General features: G+C 34.3%; 3 protein-coding genes and 1 non-coding gene across 9 annotated transcripts; 2 read left to right on the top strand and 2 right to left on the bottom strand.

Moving 5' to 3' along the window:
• Positions 1–2,227: 2,227 nt before the first annotated feature.
• Positions 2,228–3,276, bottom strand: LOC102664001 (basic leucine zipper 43). Its single transcript, XM_006579645.4, has one exon. It carries the CDS (start codon positions 3,062–3,064, stop codon positions 2,420–2,422), a length of 645 nt encoding a protein of 214 aa, XP_006579708.1. The 5' UTR covers positions 3,065–3,276; the 3' UTR covers positions 2,228–2,419.
• A 2,651-nt stretch (positions 3,277–5,927) lies between these two features.
• Positions 5,928–7,314, bottom strand: LOC100794303 (E3 ubiquitin-protein ligase CIP8). The gene has a single exon (XM_006579644.4). It carries the CDS (start codon positions 7,154–7,156, stop codon positions 6,128–6,130), a length of 1,029 nt encoding a protein of 342 aa, XP_006579707.1. The 5' UTR covers positions 7,157–7,314; the 3' UTR covers positions 5,928–6,127.
• A 5,690-nt stretch (positions 7,315–13,004) lies between these two features.
• On the top strand, positions 13,005–14,027 carry LOC102663554 (uncharacterized). Of its 2 annotated transcripts, none has more exons than XM_041015858.1 (3): positions 13,005–13,135; positions 13,272–13,330; positions 13,443–14,027. In XM_041015858.1, exons 1-3 carry the CDS (start codon positions 13,045–13,047, stop codon positions 13,773–13,775), a joined length of 483 nt encoding a protein of 160 aa, XP_040871792.1. In that variant the 5' UTR covers positions 13,005–13,044; the 3' UTR covers positions 13,776–14,027. The 2 variants fall into 2 exon arrangements, with proteins under 2 accessions (XP_040871792.1, XP_006579706.1); XM_006579643.4 differs by having other exon boundaries at positions 13,446–14,027.
• An 852-nt stretch (positions 14,028–14,879) lies between these two features.
• On the top strand, positions 14,880–19,623 carry LOC100500148 (uncharacterized). Of its 5 annotated transcripts, XR_005891703.1 has the most exons (4): positions 14,880–15,194; positions 17,666–18,623; positions 18,970–18,999; positions 19,164–19,623. It is a non-coding gene; the product is annotated as an uncharacterized protein (transcript). The 5 variants fall into 5 exon arrangements; XR_005891700.1 differs by having other exon boundaries at positions 14,880–15,255; positions 17,666–18,999; XR_005891699.1 differs by lacking the exon at positions 18,970–18,999 and having other exon boundaries at positions 14,880–15,255.
• The last annotated feature ends 389 nt before the right edge of the window (positions 19,624–20,012 follow it).

Consider the following 20,012-nt stretch of genomic DNA (forward strand, 5'->3'; position numbering starts at 1 on the left):
AAATAGAATATAAAAAAGTATATTAGTATTTGTTATTATGAACGGTTGAGATGTTGTGGAGGCTGTAAGGCTGCAAAAGTCATGTTCTTATATATCTCTTTTTATATCTTGAACTTGATACTACTGGTACCGATTATATATATAATTTCGATCTTATTTGTCAATTGAAAAAAAAAACAAAAAAAAATAACTAGGGCATGTTTCTCGGCTCTTGGTTTAAATAGCACTTACAAAAAGATATTTATAAATCTCCTACTAATAAGATTTTCAAATTGGAACGTTGAAATTCAATACAATACATATGTGTGAACCAACCATATGGGCCATTTGGTTGAGATTTGTGTTATTGGATGAGATTTGTGTGAACCAACCATATGGGTCATTTGGTGTAATACAATACAATATTCAATCCCCATCGCCCTAAAACTTTTGATGACATACAACATCTTGACAGATCCATGTAAAGATGAATATCTTTTATGAACAATGTTAGAGTGATTTTCTCCTTTAGCATGGTGGTGTATGAAGCTGAAACAGATTCTAGACATTGAGAGACAAAGAGGAATCTCAGAAGATCACATAAGAAAACTAGTTTATATTGTGATTATTCACCGTCCTATGGAGCAAGGACAACTTTGATCTAGAAATGAAGCTCAAATGTAAGGAACTTTTGAAGCATATCCCTTAGAAGAAAACTATCAAAACCAGCTGGCAAGACATCTCTGTTAAGTTAACAATTACTCATACAGACCTTTGGATCCAAATCTATCAAGTTCATCCCAAAGGCCAAGGGATAGTTATCCTAGTGATAGGATAATACTTCAGAATACTAATGAAGGTCAAATTCGAACAGAGATTCATGTCCGAGAACCTGAGTTTTGAAAGGTAGAAGATTTGGTTGATGACTATTCTGCATTAGGACAAGACTAGGAAGACTACAATGCTCAATTGATGGAGAAATTGTTACACAAAAAGCGATATCCTTATCATCACCCAGTGTACGGAAGTCTCACTAGGTCAGAGGTACAACATTACAACTTGTCATTATCCACCAAATTCACACTAGTGACTGCTGAAGAAATCTTGTATAAAGGTGTGCTCTAGAGAGAGTAATCTTCAACATAATCATATCCTCGCCATTGTGTTCCACGTGTCAGTCGTTTAGAAGTTGTCTTATCTTGAGTCTACTCAGCCTTATCTTATCTTTGATAAAGTAGATTCTATATTATCTCTTGTTGTAATAATCTTATCCTTTCCCAGATACGACTTTGTATGTTAGTGTTCATTCCCATAAAGGGGATAAGTTTGTATGTTGAGGCACACAGAATCAAATAATACTCTCTTCTTACTAAAATGACTTTTTTTCTAAACATCTCTGAAACTCTGAGTTATATAATGATTATCATTTGAAACTCTCACCAGCTAGCATGCTCTACACTCGTCTCTTTGGAGGATCTTTTGTATCAGAACGTATAATATTGATATCAATTGATTGGTGGGTTATCCCTGTAGTCTGTAAATATCTTGCATCAAAGTTATCCTGTGAGATGCTTAATGCCTTGGATATGACTCAACAGCATAATGGATATACGGAGATAATAGATATTTCTAAACCATCAAGGGGGCAATTCAACCCAGTGGTCCTCATCAAATTAGAACTCTATATCATAGCTTTAATATTTCTAGTAAAATGGATGTGAAAATAGAAGCATACACGTATCTTTTGAAGTAAATTCAAACACATTAATAGAGGTATACTAGGCGTGAATCTTACGTGTCAAAAATACAATCCCATAAACTTTTATTTTAATAAATAATTTCAATTTTTGTTATTATTTATATCAAAAAGTCGTAAACCTCTGCTCAAATTGCCTGCATATCCCCCATCTCTTCTGAAAGGCTTTCTAGACATTTTATCTGCCGGACGAGTCCTAATTTTTGGACGCGAAGATTGTGAACATATTTTCATTAAAAATTCACGTTTAATGCATTAAATAGTAACTGTTACCAGAACAGTGTATCTTCTATCAAACTGTAAACCATGCCTTCGCATCCAAGAACACCAAATAAAGTTTAGTTATTTCATACTCTGACAGTGTACTATAACTTCATCTTTTCCCTTCTTTTGGTTGAAGAGAGGTAAAGTTTGTATATAGCTAAGAGAACTGGGTCGAGACCATTCATTCAATAGAAATTCAGTATAGTATATATCTAATCAATATCATATTACACACTAACTCTTATTCTTGTTCAATGCTTACCTGTGAGCTAAATTTCTATGACTGCATCACTGATGCCAACCACAGCTTCAGGCTAAAATGTCTCCACATCAGATTCAAATTCAACACTCAAATGCTTATAAGTTTTCTTAGAGCACATATGTATGTATCTCTACCTCACAACATGGTACTCAAAATGGCTATGTTCTGGAACTCGCAATTGGTCGAGTCGAAGACTCGGCTAGGAAGCCATTAGGGATGAGGTGAGGTTGCTCAGCACTTCCAGAAGTAGCCAACAAGTCAGAGAGTGCTACCTGAAGAGAGAAAACTTTCTCTTTTAGCTGAGCATTCTGTTGGTGGATTTGTTGGTTACATTCCAACAAGTAAATGATCTTTTGGGACAGTTGATGGTTTAATGTCTGCAGATTGTCCACATGGTACTGCAGGACTTCAATTTGTTGCTTCTTTCGCATCCGCGACCTTCGAGCGGATTCTCTGTTGGAGAACATCCTCTTCTTCTTTCTGTCATCAAGGAGAGCCTTTGCTTCGTCAGAATTGTTGTTGTTGTTGTTGTTTGATGATATGTTGGGAGAGGGTTTATGGAGTGGGATTTGAATTGGGTTGTTGCTGTTGCTAGGAAGCTGAAATTGGGAGCAGTAAAATGGAGTATGATGCAAACAATGAGGTGGATCCATGTGGTTCAAATTATGGCCTTCACCAGCTTCCACGTTCAAGAGGTTTGTTGAGGTAAAGATAGGTTTCTGGGTTGGAGAATGATAGTGAAGGCGCTGTGTTAAGGAAGCATAAGGTGCTACATGGAGTTCATCATCTTCATTGCATTCCATTTCTCAATTTTTCATGTGAGTGAGAGAGAGAGATGGAACTAATGGACTTACAGGTTTTAAAAAGATTGGATAGTTAATGCATAATGCAGATAGAGCACAAGTAGGTAAGGGTGTTTCTGGGCATTTAAGTTGGCTTTATGTATTTATAGATGTGCTAAGTTCCGTAGATCATCTTGATTCTGCATACTAGGAAAGTTAAGATTACAATGTGATCAAGATTAATAACAAACAATGGTTAGATAACCTTTTACTCAGCAAAATGGTGGGAAATAATTGACAGAGACAAGAAAATTGAGAAGCAAGGTGGTTTAATAGCTAGGAAGGCAATGCCATTGACTTTTTACTAAATATGCCTAAAACATGGTAGAAAGCAAGAAATTCAGTGATTCTCTATCCTGAATAAGAACCAGGGGATTAAATCATGCCACATAAGTGCATAGCCGCATACCCAATTTAGTAAAATGCTGGCTAGGTGACTCTATCTACAGTTCTTTTTTTCTATTTCTGGTCTTAATTATGTAATCTACCCAAGAATAAATGGCAATGCGCGTTAACTTTAACTACATCTATTTCAAGCTAAAATTTAAAAACTGAAGAAAAGTTCACTTACCTTAATGAATAATATATATTAGAATTGGTGATATTTAAGGACATCTCCAAAATTGAAAACACTGTTTAGAGTAACTTCACGCTTTAAACAGTGTTTTTTTCATCCCTATTGATTTCGCTTTAAACAATGTCTTCCACTTTCCCTGGTGGGCGATGACAATAAGACATTGGCTTACAAGGTTAATACGTATATAAAAAGTATTTTTCACTTGCAATTGCAAAGGGCTTTTCTTCCCTATTCATTTCGCTTCTATAGCGGAGATGCTAATTAAAAGTCTAATATTGCCTATGATAAATTTCGATAAGGATTCCCATCCGTAGGAAATCACCAGCTTTTGCCACCATTGTCATGTGGAGTTTCAAATCAGTAAATTTCCAGCGTCATATGTGCTGTGCATCTTCAACTCGCACGTCTGTTTCTTATCAAAATCTATAACACGTTTTGATCTGACTGAAATTAATTTTGGTACACATTTTAATCAACTATAAATTCATTAATCTAAAGGAGAAAGTGCGTCGTCTGGCAAAAGACAAAAACTTAATGGAACAGGAAAGTTTCGGGTGTTGTTAGTGCATTGCAAACCAGGCTTCTTCATATGTTTGTTATTGCTCAATGTTATCAGATAAAACCAAGGGTAACATCATATGCTATATACATGAGAAAAAAGCGACTTAAAACTTGCTTATCTACTGTTATTATTCCTATTGAGTTCATTTTATTCTTTTCTTGTAAATCAAATTAATAGATTAAGAAAACCATATCAAAAACTATCACATAGAGAAAAGTTATATATCAAATTATATATTAATAAGTGGTTGATTTAGACTTGATTTTCTTAAGTAAAATCTCCAATTCGAATCTCATGGATGAAAAAAATTCAATTAGGAGGAGAGAACCTCATTAGAGGTAGTTAATCAGATTTTTCAGATATTATTGACAAAGATCCTTTATACAAATAACATAATTACAAAAAAATTAATTTGCATAGGCGTGTGTGACAATAATCACCTACATTAAGTGCATGCTTTCTTTTATGTTGGAATATTATTTTTGAATCCAAAATTGATTTTACATAAATTTTTATGTGTTTAATTTCACGTTGAAAAAAACTCAATTAATTTTGGATCTAGAATTGATTCTGAAATGAAACAATATTGTTTGACAAAAAAATCATTTAAAAACAATTTTCTGAACACACAAAAGTGAGAATGAAGTGAATACTGCCCCTAACAAATGAATCTTCGGCAAGAAACTCAACAAGAACACCCTTAAGAAAGGAAAGAATACCTACATTTCTATCAATCAAAATAATATTTTCCGTAACAAATATCAAATTTCAAGCAACTATCATTGTTGCATTTTCAGGCAACTACACCAAATTTGAGTTTGTACGTAACTAGAATTACAATTAAGAAAGTCACAAAGAAAATGCTAATTATATCAGAAAGTGGCCGAGGCATTGTTATGGAAATCTCATCGTGGTAATAAAAATCAAATAAAAATCTCATCCTGTGTAGTCCTTAACTATAAAAGGACACCATAAAGCTGAACCCTTGTTGTAAAAGCTTAGTACTGCAATAAAAAGTCTTAGAAAACACAGTCCAGCCAAACAAAGGTCCAGATAAGAAATTTCTTCCTAAGACAAAGAAAGCCAGCAGAGATTTTTTACTACGCGCTGAAAGGATAAGAGACCACAACAAAGTTGGCCATTGATTATTAACATGTGAAACTCAAAGTGCTAAATCATGCACAAAGAAACAATAATTTTTATCAAATTATTAACAGGTTCTAAGAAAAATTATAACAATCTTTTTTCTCTTAAACATGACCATGTCATGAGATGAGAGATGGCCCTAAACCTTGTACAGTATCACATTACTCATTATGTGTTTGGGCTGGTGTTCGCAAAATTAATTTCAAAATGAAGTGATTTACGCTTGTAAAACACCATCAAAAAGCTACTTAAAACTGCTTCTCAAAAATCAATTTCAGATTCAAAATCCAGAACCAAACACACGAAGTTACGAACATTTACCTAAAACGAACTTAAATGGTATTTCTACATCATTATAGATCATCGAATGTGAATGCAAACACACATTCAAAACATGAGAGGATATAAAATCCGTCAAAGGAACCAGCTAAGACTTTCACAGAATTCCAATCTGGCCGTAACCCAGAACGATACAAGATAGCAGCAGAGCAATCCACAAGAACAAGAACATGAAGAAATCACAACATAAACAGATTCCATGATGGAAAAATGAATCGTTTCTGTGATGTATCCCAAAAGTACAATTCGAAGAGAAGCATCATCCCAAAACTCAAATTTCGGAAAATCAACAAGCACAATTTTCTTCAGCAGCAAAAAAAAAAATCTATACTTTTTATACCCTATCACTGAAAGTAAGAAAAAAAAACTGACCCTAATAATAACACCATGATCATGATTATCACATAACAACAGATCTCTGCGCCTTCCTCCGCTCATAATCAGCATCATCAGTGGGGAACTCATAGCGACAAACGGGACACGTGTTTCTTATCCCCAACCACGGCACAATGCAGTCCTCATGGTAACGATGCGAACACGGCAACACCTTCACCCCTTCCCCAACGCCAAACTCGTCTTTACAAACCGCGCAAACGACGTCAGCTTCGGTCACAACCACCGACGGAAGATTCCTCACGACGGAGGCGGAGGCCGGAGGCTTCCCATTAAACGCATCGTCGTTGAATTGCCCGAGCATCATCTCGTAGTCCGCGGTGTAAACGAAATCCTCGTTGTCTCCGAAATAAGGCTCCGAATTTGGTCCTTCCAAATTGTTGGAGTTCAATAAAACTTGCCACTCCAAAATGCTGGCTTCTGATTCTGCTTCTTCTTCTTCTGCTGCTGCTGCTGCTGCTTCTGCTTCGATTCCGAGGTTAACGGAAACGGTGTCGTCGAGCATGCTGAGAACGTCTCTCTCGTCTATCACTTCCTCCCACTCGAAGTCATCGTAGTTGTTGTTGTTGTCTTCCAATTGAAGCGCGTCCCAGCAGAGAGGGATGCTCGCAACGTCGTCGTTTTCGTTGTAGTCTTCGTCGGAATGCGCGCAGAACCCCAGGACACCGTCGTCAATCCCCGCGTGCGAGTGAGAGTGTCCTCCGTCGGATTCGTCGGATCCGACGGAGAATCTCCGTCCGATGAAGAAGTCGTCGGCGGCGGGGAAACCTAAGTCGATTCCGTCGATGACGCCGAAAACGGCGTCGTTGGAGAGGGGATCGGTGAGTTGAGACTGCTCCACGCGCTGGTGGAAGAGATCCATGACGAAATTGATCTGGTTTTCGCGGTCGGTGAAGGAGAAAGTGTTTGTGGGGAATTCGGGGTCGAAATCAAAGTCCAAATCCCAATAAGGGAATGGAATTAGGGTTTGGTCGTCGTCGTCGGGGTCGGGGTCGGGGTCGCGGTGGTGGCGGAGGTAGGTGGTTACATCTGCCATTGATGGTTGGTTGGTTAGAAAGTGTGGTATGATGGAAAGTGTGGGGTTTGGGGCTATAACGGGTTGCTCTGTGGAATGACGGAAATGCCCCTGTCGCAATTCAATGTCCGTTCCTTGTCGCCTCTGGATTACGGGGAACCCACACACCGTTTCTTGTGCCCCAGAAAAAATATAAATAATTTTCGAGATCTTTTTATTCTGATTGTGTGTAAAAAATTATTATGCAAATAATAAGAGAATGTAAAAACATCATGCAAAATTTTCTATTAGCATTTGGTACGGAATAAATACTAGTGTTGGATATTGCAAGTACGTGTATTTGTTGGCCGATATTTAAATGGTCAATTTATTGTGGGAGCAGAGAAATGATGAATGAAAATTAATAAAAAAAAAAATGGAAGTACTCAAATAGCCAGGGAGGAAGATTTCCATTCCTTTCTTCCTTTCCCTTCACGGAACATTAAAAATTGTTTTATGGTTTTGCTTCTTTCATAAAAGAAAATAAATTTCAGCTGAAAAGGAATGGGATATTATTAAAAAGCTTTACGATCCATAAAAGCTTGCCACGTTATGGTTTCACTTTATTGTTTCTTAATTCATACTTTTACTTCAAATTATTTTTTAAAATTAATTACTCGCACTTCATTTTTTATATTATAAAATGTAATTACACCAGGAAAAATATAAAGTTGGTTTAGTGATAAATGAAAATAAAAAAAGAAGAAATTATGAGTTTAAATTTTAATAACAAAAACTAACAATACTAACCTCTATGAATAAAAAAATCAAGAGAAAAAATATTATTAAAAGTAGTGAATCTATATTTTTTAAGCAAAATTTAGTTATCAAATAAATTTGACATATACTTCACTCATTAAATTGTAAAAAAAAAAAATTGTAATGTATTGTTCATTGTGTTATCTTTCTCTTAATAACAAGTACTTTACTATTCAGCACTTATTTTTATATTGTTTAACAAATCAACTTCTTAATTTTATTTTTTCTCTTATGGTAACATTTTTCTGCAGAGATTTCGATTTTAATTACTTAAAAAATTTATATTAAAATTTTCCTTTTTTTCAACTCAAATTTTTCCTGCTCAACAAGACGTTCGGTTTGTAAAAATAACAAAAAACAACACGTTCGGTGTTCAATGGACTCAAGTGACTTTGGTATGGGTCATCGCTAAACTAGTATAGTGGACTGAAATGCGGCCTTTACTTCCTGCATTCCAAGAATTGCTTCTTGCACCCCCAAAATTTTGAATATCTCCATGTTGCCCTTACCTTATTATAACTTCCTGTCTCGCCTTCTATCCCCTAAGTCAATGGACTCCTTCACACCCCTTATTACACAGTAGCTTATCCGGAAATTAATAGAGTACACTATAGGAACAACAATTTTAACAAGGATTTGGAGTGTGAATGTGATAAAAACAAGGATTAAATGGATTGTTTGTTATTTAACAGCTCACTCCGGAGATTGACAAATATAGCAACTCTTGATTTATCAAATGTAGCAGTTTTTTTTTCCTTTTTTTTACAGCCAAAATAATTTTATTAAATAAGAGCAAGGTTTGCGCACAAAGTGCGTCAAACTAAGCCAAAACAGGATTTACAAAAGATATATCGGACAAAACCGATAATAGAACTCACCTAGCTTGATACAATGTTATTCCCACCCAAAACCTTATGTCAAAACATGGATATACAAAAGAAAACCACCTAAAGCATGATTTATTTCACACAAACTCCCTTCCTAGCACAAATTAAATTCTTCCATATTACTCCCTCCATTCCGTTTTAGAGAAAAAAATTATTCCAAATTATAGGTCTTTTACAAAACCAATGTTGCATTAAGTTTTTTTTTATTAAAAAAACTACTCTTAATCAATACTACTCCATGCATTAATAATATTTTTTTCAATTCTTGGAATTTGTCTTTCCTAAACCATTTCTCTCTCTGTTCAAAGCCTTTTTTTTTATTCTTCAAGCCAGCAATTAGGTGAAGATGAAAGGATGTAACATGAGCAATTATTATGGGAATCTGTTACACTTAATGGGAGTATTGTGCAGTAGTATGAGTAGTTATTAAAAAGATAAAGGGTATATTAGGAAGTTGCATAATATTCAATATGAAATTTGAAAAATTAATTATATTACTTAATACTTATGTCATAACATTAAACTGTCATATAGACCTATTATTCTAAAAAAGTCGCGCCTTTGGTTGTTGGCACTCTCCATTCACCTAACATATTTATTTTATCATTAAAAGTATCTATTAATTTTATTAATGATTAATATCAGTCAAAAAATCTTATTAGTGACTTTAGTGAAATCTTTATTTTTCAGCATATTTTTAATCCATAATACTACGTCTTGAGATTTTAGTTAAAGAGATTAAACTCAACATCACTCAGCTCAATAACATTGATGTGAGATATTCACCCACTTTTTTTGTCATGCTGTAAAGGAGATTTACAACATCAAGTTCCAGAACCACCAGATGCTCTTACAAGATAACAGAAAAAATTGCCTAATCTAGCCGTCTTATTTACCCTTTTTATGGATCTAATCTGGAACATATATTTTTTAATCTGGAATTACCAATCCGGATTGCAAAAATTTATATTCCGAAACACGCAGTCCGAACAAATGTAAATAACACTTCCTCACTCTATTTTAGTTCTTCCTCGCTCTTAACTGTGATGTAATTTTCTTTTATTCATTTCATGTAATTTGAAGTTCTAACTTCTAAGTCGTACCTTTCGATTTATACTAACCAAGGTCTCCTCGCATAACGAATGAATCAAAAATTGTTCTAGGTCGTATTATTCCAACCCAAAAGTTGATTTTACCCCATGGAAAGCTCAACCCCTTGTAGTTCGCCTAATTTGTGGGCTTTACCCCATGTTTGAGCCCACAAAGCCATATCCTATTCGATACATCTCAGCTATTGTTAATCTTGTTGCCACCAACTCTACTCCCCCGTTTACTCTTCTCGTTTCAAAAATATTATGTTCAAATTTAATGTCTATAAATTAAGAAATACAACTATTTCATTAATATAAAATATTTTTATATCCTAACTAAAATGCCTTTGCTAATTAATGGTAGTTAAGAGAAAGAAGGGAAAATATTACTAAAAGAAAAGGATAACAGCTGGAAGGAAAAGGAGGTGATACAAAACACGTAATTATTAAGTTAGAATAATAGTTAGTAAATATATGAGTAAGCCTTAAATTTGTAAGGATTTGGGTGGATGTAATTTTTTATTTTAAATTTTCAAAAATAAATTTCAAAATAAAATGAAGTCAATTTTTTTTAAATGAATGAAGTCAAGTTGATGCTAAAGTAATTCAAGCATACCAATGCCTTAGTGCGAGACCTAGGTCACCCCACGGGCATCTTGGATAAAGGAACACAACAGGAATAAAACTTGACTTATGGGCCACGAGAAGGTAAAGGAAGAAAGCTGAAATCTTGGCCAATAAATCTACATAGTAAACAACATGGAAGCCCGTGAAATAAATATGAGATGTTGCTTCCCAGCACATAAATGATATGTAGAGAGGGAACAACAACATATAAGTTCTTCAAAATTTATGAAAATTGATGCTTGGAATTAGGATTATAAATGGTTTTGACAATTTAGTAAGAGGTACTAGTACGGAGTAATAATTTACTTAACGTATATATATGGGTTAGCTTCTTAGTATTTGTTAAAGATTTAATTATTTATTTGATCCTACAACTAAAAGAAATTAAAACAATATATTTAAGAATTAAAAAAGCTTAAAAATATATTATCAATAGAGAACATTTTTAAATATAGAAAGTAAAAGAATTTTTTTTATAATTATAAAAATCAAATGAATAATTAAATTTTTATTACATTAATAATTATTCTGTCTTAAAAATATTAAATAATCCTGTTAAGTCCACGTGTATGGGAAATATAGACAAGTAAAAAGGGAACATTGTCATTGTGAAAGTGATGTGACAACCACGAACATTTGGTCTGCTTTGAACTTAAAGAGTTTGTGAACAAGTATGAATAAACTTATCGAGCGACAACTAGGCAGAAATAAATGTAATAATTAAGGTTCCTAATATGATTTGACCTAAATGTTTGGTATGAGTAAGAACCTAAACACTATACTATAATTCAAGTTACACGTGAAGAAATGGGAATTTAAATGTTAAGAAATGCAAAGTTTTACAACGTATGCATCGTTCTTGTTTTTGTTTTCTTTTAATTTTTTATATTTCCCCTTTATTTAGAATATTTGGTTTAACGCACCAATTGACCCTTTTTGTGTGGATAAAGGGCACCTATGACAGGCCAAATTAATGCATGCCTCTCCTAACTAACATGGCAATATACCTTTAGGATGTGTTTAGGAAACTAACAAATAAAATACTATTTGAAAGTTAAAATTTAATTGAAAACTGAAATGTTGAAAGTTGAAAAATAGATACATTCAATTATTAAATTAAAAAAAAATAGTGAAATTAGTTGTTAAACTAGTTAACAAGTGTTCTCCACATGATCTATGATCTCTCAAGGTGTGCACCGTTTTCATCCTCATACACCTCTTATATTGATGCCATTAAAGCTCTCATTGCCAAAGCCTAGAAAATCACCCTTCAACACACTCTTGTGAAGGAAATGCTTGCGCGAACTGCCCGGCGAACAAAGGTTATTTAGGAGATGGGTTAACTCATTTGATTTGTGTGGATGCTATAGGCACCATATTTAGTCGTTTGTGTTAGTTTTTTTTGTTTGTTTTCAATGTATTTCTTTATGATAAAAAAAAACTAGTTAATAAGTTTAAAATGACATAAATGGATTTTGTATTTAATTAATTACTTTAATAATGAAATTTTTATCATCACCAAATTTGTGATGTCATTCATTTCTTAAACATTTGTACTATTAGTTATATTTTTCTTTTGTTATCATGTTATTGACTTATTAATTTTTGAAAAAAAAACTTGACTATTGACTACTTAGTTACATTTTGAATAAATTAAATACTGTACTATAATTATAACATTATTACTCGCTAATCGTAATGGTCAAACCAAAACACTTGTATCGAAGTACCCTCTAATCTCGGTTAAAATGAGACTAGGCTTAAAGCTGTATATATGGTCGCTCCTTGCTCAGAACCCCAAGAATGAGATACAACTGTAAGTCTATACCAACTACCTTTATTATTTTATTCTATGCTCCTATGCATATTCAACACAGACTACCACAAAGCGCGCCCTAACTTATTTCTCCTATCCCCACTCGATTTCAGTTAATTTTTAAAACTTAAGTTAAGATCACTGTTTAATTATAGAATATTAATAAATATGAACAAACCTTAGGTACATGTTTGTTAGGTAAATGAGCTAAAATGCGTTTTCAAAGTACTGGCAAAGATCGAAAAAGGTAAATGAAGTAGTAGTTTCATAGGAACTGGAGCATCATGGAAGAAGGACCAAACAAGTTTTCCTCGTTTGCATGCATGACGGCCGACAAGCACTGAACAACTCGTATCTTCCATTTCACGCGATCATACACCTTTTTCTTCCAACACTTTGACTTCACTCCCGCAAACAAAACCTTTTTCAACAACATTGTTCTCGCTACTATCGCTAATTAATTACTTTTCCCAAGCAAAGACTGTGAAACCCTCAACATTAAATACTAATAATAAAAATATTCATTCTTTAATTAAATTGTTCATAAAGCACCAAGAGCTAGAAGCTTTGACATGGGTTAAAATTTGGACCCCTATAAAGAAAGACCCACTTCTCTTTCTCACGATTCCTCTCCTCTTTTTGTTCAACGACATACCCTTACCACACTTATTTGTTATTCCCTTCGCAATAATGGTGTCGGCAAGGTCCACCACCACCTTTCTCCTAGTTTTCATTTTGCTTCCTCTAAGATTCTCCAGCGCACACACCCAACACCAAGAAGGTTCACTAACTTTTCACTTTCCCCGTCTCTTTTGTTCCTAATTAATGTTGTGTTGTGTTCAATCATGCAATTTCCCTCACCTTTGTGTTTGTTGCAAAAATTTCCTTAACCTTTTGTTAAACTTTATATTGTTCAGGTAAGAAGACACTGGTGGTAGCAAAACTTGAAACACCAAGATGTCCAGTGAACGTAGAGGTAAGAATATACACGTGTCCCCATATATATATATACATTAATACATTAATTTATTTGCGACACATGTATATGTTATACTTATATATGAAATCATTCAAAAATTTGTCTTCAGCAGATTTATCATGGTGTTCCTGCAGTTGCTGAGACAAATCAAGGAATAAGATTTCTTCCAGGAAGGAAGATGATGTCTAGAGGAGTACTCTCGAAGTTGAATGTGGTAGAGTCCGAGAATGGAACTAATATGGCAAAGGGCTTAACCACCAAATGGAAAGCGCTTTGTTTGATTGGAAACTGCAACCGTGAAAAAGGGAAAAGAATTTTGGGTCTGAAACATAAAGACAGTAAAAGGAGCAATGGGCGTTCTACGAGAGTGAAGATGTCTGGTTTGGTGCCTCTGAATGCTGATTATTATGTTCCAAGACCTCACCCACCCAAGAATAACTGATTCACGTACAAAGTTTTAAGCATATATATGTAGTTTGCTTTCGCTTGGTTAGTTAGTTTTTACGTACTTCTAACCATTTCCTTTGTATTTGTTCAGTTTTGTAGTGCTTACGTACTGTTTAGGATAGTCACAAAAGAACAGGTAATTATACTTGTACGTAAACTGAGACTTTAAACTGTGAACTCAGCTACTGTTCAAAGAGAGTTCTCTACGATTTGTTTTTTTTAAAGAAGAACTCTACGTACCGTTTATATTAAGATCTCATTTAAATGTTATTAATAAAATTCATTGTAATTCTGTAATATTTTTTAAATCCTCCATATAATTTAAGTCGAGTGAACTCATTTAAGGGGATAAAATTCTCCTGTATCTATTTTCTCAGCTCACATAGCTTAAATCCAAGATTATATTAAAGGAAAGCTAAGCTTCTTACCACTTGGAACTACAGACATTATTTTCTTTTTTAATTTTGATTATACACACATTATGCAAGGGAACTAGTTATATTAATTTTAACGTTATTAAATAATTTCAATAAATATATTTGAAAACGGCAATAATTTCATCACTAGATTAAAAATTACCATATTTTATAAATTATATTTATAAAATTTGACATTGATTGAAAATTATTTAATTTAATATGTCAAAATTAAAACCATGTATATTTCTAAAAAAATGAAAATAAAAATTATTTATATTAATACCAAAATTTGTCAAGATTTAACATAAATAATTCATATAATAAATAGTTATAAAAACATCTCTAATAAGAATGCAGATCTGTTTAATTTTTTTTTCATTTGAACATATGACATAATGTTACTTATATAAATAATTATTTCTTAACAAATTTATATCATAAATAACATATTTTTTAATTATTATAAGATTTGCAAAATTAAGTTACATATTCACTTTAATAATTTTAGTATTTTAATAAATTTTTATATAAAATACTTAAATTTATGTGAAATTGTAAGATGGACAGAATTATGATGCTATAATTGGTCAATTGAATTAACAAAAATCAAATATTATCTAGGTTAAGAATTGACTTAATTTACATTAGGGCAAGTTAAATTGGGTCTTGGGCCCATTCCCGAGAGTGTACTCGAGATAATGATGAATTGGTTCAGAGCCAAGTGTTGGACTTAGCCGACGCTGTCGTCTTCACCGTATAAGAACTATCGCCTGGTTCTGAACAGTGTGTGATTCGGATTCCGACGAGGATGTCGTCGTTGGGTTCCCCGAAGAAGCGGCTGAGATCCCAAACAGCAGAAGAGAATAAGGAAGAGGTCGTTTGTTGCGGGATTTGCTACGCTGAGCGTGGGGTTTCGATTACAGGGGAAATCGATTGCTGCAGCCACCACTTCTGCTTCGTTTGCATCATGGAATAGGCCCAATTTTCCGCCAAAGGTTCTCCTACGTTCGCTGGCTCCCTATGCATGGCGTCTTTTCTTCCTCCAGGGACGTTAAGGTCCCTCATCGTGACCATGTTCTTTTCATCTCTCTCCATAACTCAGCTTAAGTTGTATCAACTGAAATTGAAATCTAAATTAACATCTTTGCGGATGATAAAGTGCTTTGCCCACACTAACTACTCGGCAACATTGTTAGAGTTGGTGGAATTTTGTTAAATTGAAGGGAATTTATTTAATGTGATTTTAGAACAATCAGATTACTCATAGGCACAAATTGTAGTATATAAAGCATCATTGTGTAACGGAGATAGATTAATTTTAGGACACATACATGAATTCATCCCAAAATTCATGAAAACTGAAGGAGAAGAGAAACCATTGTGTTTGTGAGAGAGAACTGTCCAACCTAACAAGCATAAGTGTGTGTTTGTGTGTGAAAATTGTGTAACTAGAAGGTAGTTTTTGTAACTGACCAGGTGACAATATGAACATCTCGGCTACCTATTAAAACTGAGGACTCAACCCATAATGGACTACTCAAAGTAATACCCAATTACAATATTCATAAAACTACTCATTAACTAGAATAACAATTATGGTCAAAGCATGTGTTGATCAACAATCTAAAACACATAAGCTTTAATGTTGTAGAAATGATATTCGATATGGATTAGATCATAGATCTTACATGCCCCCACTTCTCGTAAGACTAATGAATATGGAAAAGCATAAATAATTTAGAGAAATATGCTATGTAAGAATGTTCCCAGCATCTGATAATGCTATAAGAAATATGGTAATAAAGTCAAATCAGCTCATACTTCTATCTCATAAGAATGAAATTAGAAAAAAAAATTAAGGTTATGCAAGTGGATTTGTAACTCCTCTGTAAAAAATATTGGTGCCTGTGTATCCGAGGTGCTCTACAGTTTGGGTCATAGATCTTGTGCTTTGAATACATATTTTATCATAGTATGTAGATAATTGATTGTCAAAATGAAAATTACATGATCCAATCCCTTGAATGGATATTGTGTTGGGGGGGGGGGGGGGGGTGTTGATGATAAATGACCTACTTAACTCAGTTGTTAGAGTATTGCTTTCATACAGCTGTTTTTTGCAGCATGATGCTCACTCCGAGTTTGAAAATCCTTAATTATTCTCTTTGACAAATAGGTACTTAGTATCAAAATGTTTTGTATGAGAAGAGCTATTATTTTGAGAGAAATGCATAATAGTAGTATTTTAATTATTGATTAATGCTAATTCACATTAACTAAGGTCAACAGAGTGTGGAGGGTTCCTGATGCTGGATCGGAGAGGAGATGAATGATTGGAAAGATGTGCTTCACAATCAATAGAGAGCTGTTCTTGAAGTTCACAATCAGTTAGCTATTAAAATTTAAACCCCTAATATTAAACCTTAATTGGAAACAAATCCTATTCTTGAAATTGATACTACCTCCTTTCCTTTTTATAGGAAACTAGTGATGGTATATTTTACACTATAACCTATTTCTTATAAAAAGGAACGGGAGGTAGTATAATCTTAGCTTTATAAAGTGACTTGAATAAGAAAGAAAAAAAAAGCTTAAAATACACTAATAAAATATTACGTTCCACTGATGCCATGTTGTGTTGCGTATGTACTCAAACATGAAATTTGGGAGGGATATTGCCCCACTGTCCTTATACATCATTCCACCCCCGTGTACTTTTTGTTTGTGGCTGTGAAATGCCCACCAAAAGTTGGTTGTTCATATCAATTTTTTTGTAGAATTTAATTTTGTTGCATTATCAATTTTAGATTATCTAATAAGTAGTAATGTGTTGCCTTGTCATTTAATGAGTTAAACATTTCATATTGTCGAACTCATTAAATGATGTCACAAGTAGTAACATATAATTGGATGATGATATAAAACTTATTTAGACCTACAGGGTATCAAACTTAAAAGAAATCATAATTCTCTTAATTTATAAATTAGTTTTCGCTGGTGATCCAATGAGTTTAAAGAATGGAAGAGCTAATATGATAGCAACACGAACATACATGCCCAAGATAGCAGTGTTAGCTGGCCCAAGAGACACACCAGCAAACCAGCACATTTCAAAGACTATGTATAATGGGTACCTAGCAATTCCAGAATAGCTAGTGTGTTTGTTAGCTACAGGACAAAGTTTGTTAGTAATGGAATAGTTGGTTAGTAGTGTGGTAGTGGAGCACAAATTCTGTTAGCAGTAAATTGGTGTTGTGCTTGTAATCCCCGCAGTCTATATAATCATGAGGAACATCAATAATAAAATCAGTGAAAATTTCAGTAAACTTACATATTTTAGAAGGAGGCCACCTTGACCTCGAATCCAAGGCATTATCCGAAACTCTCTTTTCCTCTGCTCGTATCATAATATTTATGTAGTATATGCATTAATGTTAATATGCAAATGATATCTTATGTTTTGTAGGTTTATCATCCTCATGGAAATATGGCAACTGGTCCGGCTGATTCTTATACTGAAACCAAATGTGGTGTTTGTCATGCTGGAACAGATGAGCATCTTCTACTACTTTGTGATCTATGTGATACTGCTTCGCACACATACTGTGTTGGCCTGGGCTATACTGTTTCTGATGGTGATTGGTTTTGTCACGATTGTGCTATTTCCCGGGAGACCAATATCAATGAAGAATCAGACCAACAAAAATTTTGCGCCAACAGCTGAGCCAAGTGTAACCATCAATATCTTTGATATTGTGAGGGAAACAGGCAGCCGGGTGGTTAATAGACCAAGGGCATCTCCTTTACAACAGAACCTGTCATCTCCTGTTATTCCTTTACCTGATAGGTTAAGTTACTTAAGTAGATTAAAAGGAAAAGGTCCTGTCACAGGTGTCTGTAATATGCAGCGGAATGTAAAGGTTTTTCGTGAAAATTGGAATGCTTTGAGAAGTGGTTCATTTCAGTTCCGTTGCAATTCATTTCAACCTGGAAGCACAGTTAGTCAAAAACAAGATTCTAGTTCCTTATCACATCACAAATTGGATGGTTTGCATTCTATGGCTTCCACGAGCCTTCAACAATCCACTGTCCAAGGTGGTCCTTCTAACAAAATGTTGAATGAGAGAGTCTTTAAAGATGCTGACAAGGCATGGAAAATGATGGACAGGGCAAAGAGGATACAACGCCTCATCATAGAACAGGCAGCATTCTACAGGGAGTAGATAAACCCTCATGCAGTGGAGGAGCTAGAAAAATATCATTGGCACATTATATCTTCTCCGAACAGAAAGATCAACATTTCAAAGCATTAGTCTTGAGGAACACTAAAATGGAGAAGCAGTGTGACTATTCTAGTCTCAACCAGAATTTGGAAAATCGCTCTACTCTAAATTTGGAAGAGAAAAAGCAAAGTAGGGTTACATGTGAGGGACCATACTACTCACTCAAAAGGATATTGTGAACGTCCATTGTTATCAAATTTCTTTTTTTCCTTCATATCTACATGATCATTGTAGGCTGAAATATTTATAGGTGTTTTGTGTACCCTTTTTACAATCCAAACCTGATCTTTAATTAGGTTGAGTGTGTGTCTAGTTCAGCTTATTTTGGAGAAATAATAGGTTATTTTTGTCAATGTCTGGAGAAAACTTTTGAAAAATAACAATTGTTTTCTTAAAACCATTTCCAAACATGCATCAAATGCATTAGGTTTGCATTCAACATTTAGCATATCAACCTTATATCATATTTCTGTTCATTCGATGCGAGGTGGAGAGACAGAGTGCACCTCTATGCCAGGCACAAATTCTATCCCTCATTACAAAAAGTGTTCATGATAAATTTCTAATGTTGTTTTTCCTGTATGTATGTTGTAAGCTGTTAAACAGGTTGCATGTAAATTCCAAATGGTAACTGTTACTTGAATGAAAGTAATTTCACTTCAAGCTATTATCTTGATGCAGGTGTTGATACCTTCAAGGTAGTTGCAAGGCAGGCCACTCATACCATCTTGGCTACTTGCAGTTCTGATCAGCAAAAGTCTAGTACATCCTCCTCTAGCTCAGTATGCAGCCATGCCGACAATACTCCTCAGTTTCAGAAATCTACTTTAATGCCTAATTGTTGCAGGCAATGCTTTTATGACTTTGTAAACAATGTTGTCAACTCTACCATATTGGAGAAAGTGGGTTGCGCTTGATCTACATTATTTTTTTTTTCTTTGGAGAGTGCATCATGTATTTCTTTTGCTGTGATTATTGTTCTCATGCACCTACTCTGTAAAAAATGTTACTTCGTGGCCCAGGTAACTGCATTGTAAAATTTATGTCGTAGGTAGGGGATAGCAGTGTAATGTAATCTATTTATTTTTCACCTGAAGGGAATAGTTGAGGATATAAATGGAAAATTAGAGTATTTTGTTTACTGATTCTTCAAGATTGCACAATGATCATCATTCAAAGCCAATACATGGAAGAAACATAACCTTTGCACTATGTAAGTGTGTCACTTGTTTGGGTACAGTCGTACAGCGAAAAAGCAAAACGCTATAGCTATACAGTTGTCTCCAATGAGTGTGTGGCCTCACATTACGTCACGAATCATCAAAGCACTGAAACATCAGGATTCAGGAGGGTGCTACAATTGACATGAACTCTCTCTCCACCAAACGCTATAGCTATACAGTTTGCAACCTCTTTACTTATGGATAGTTTTTTTTATCTCCAATTATCTTCATAATAACGTGATGCAATGATAGTTATTGCAGCGGTTTAGTCGATACGAAACGTTATCTAAATTGGTTCAGGACTCCA

Source organism: Glycine max, chromosome 5 (assembly GCF_000004515.6).
Source record: "Glycine max cultivar Williams 82 chromosome 5, Glycine_max_v4.0, whole genome shotgun sequence".
Classification (NCBI taxonomy): domain Eukaryota; kingdom Viridiplantae; phylum Streptophyta; class Magnoliopsida; order Fabales; family Fabaceae; genus Glycine; species Glycine max.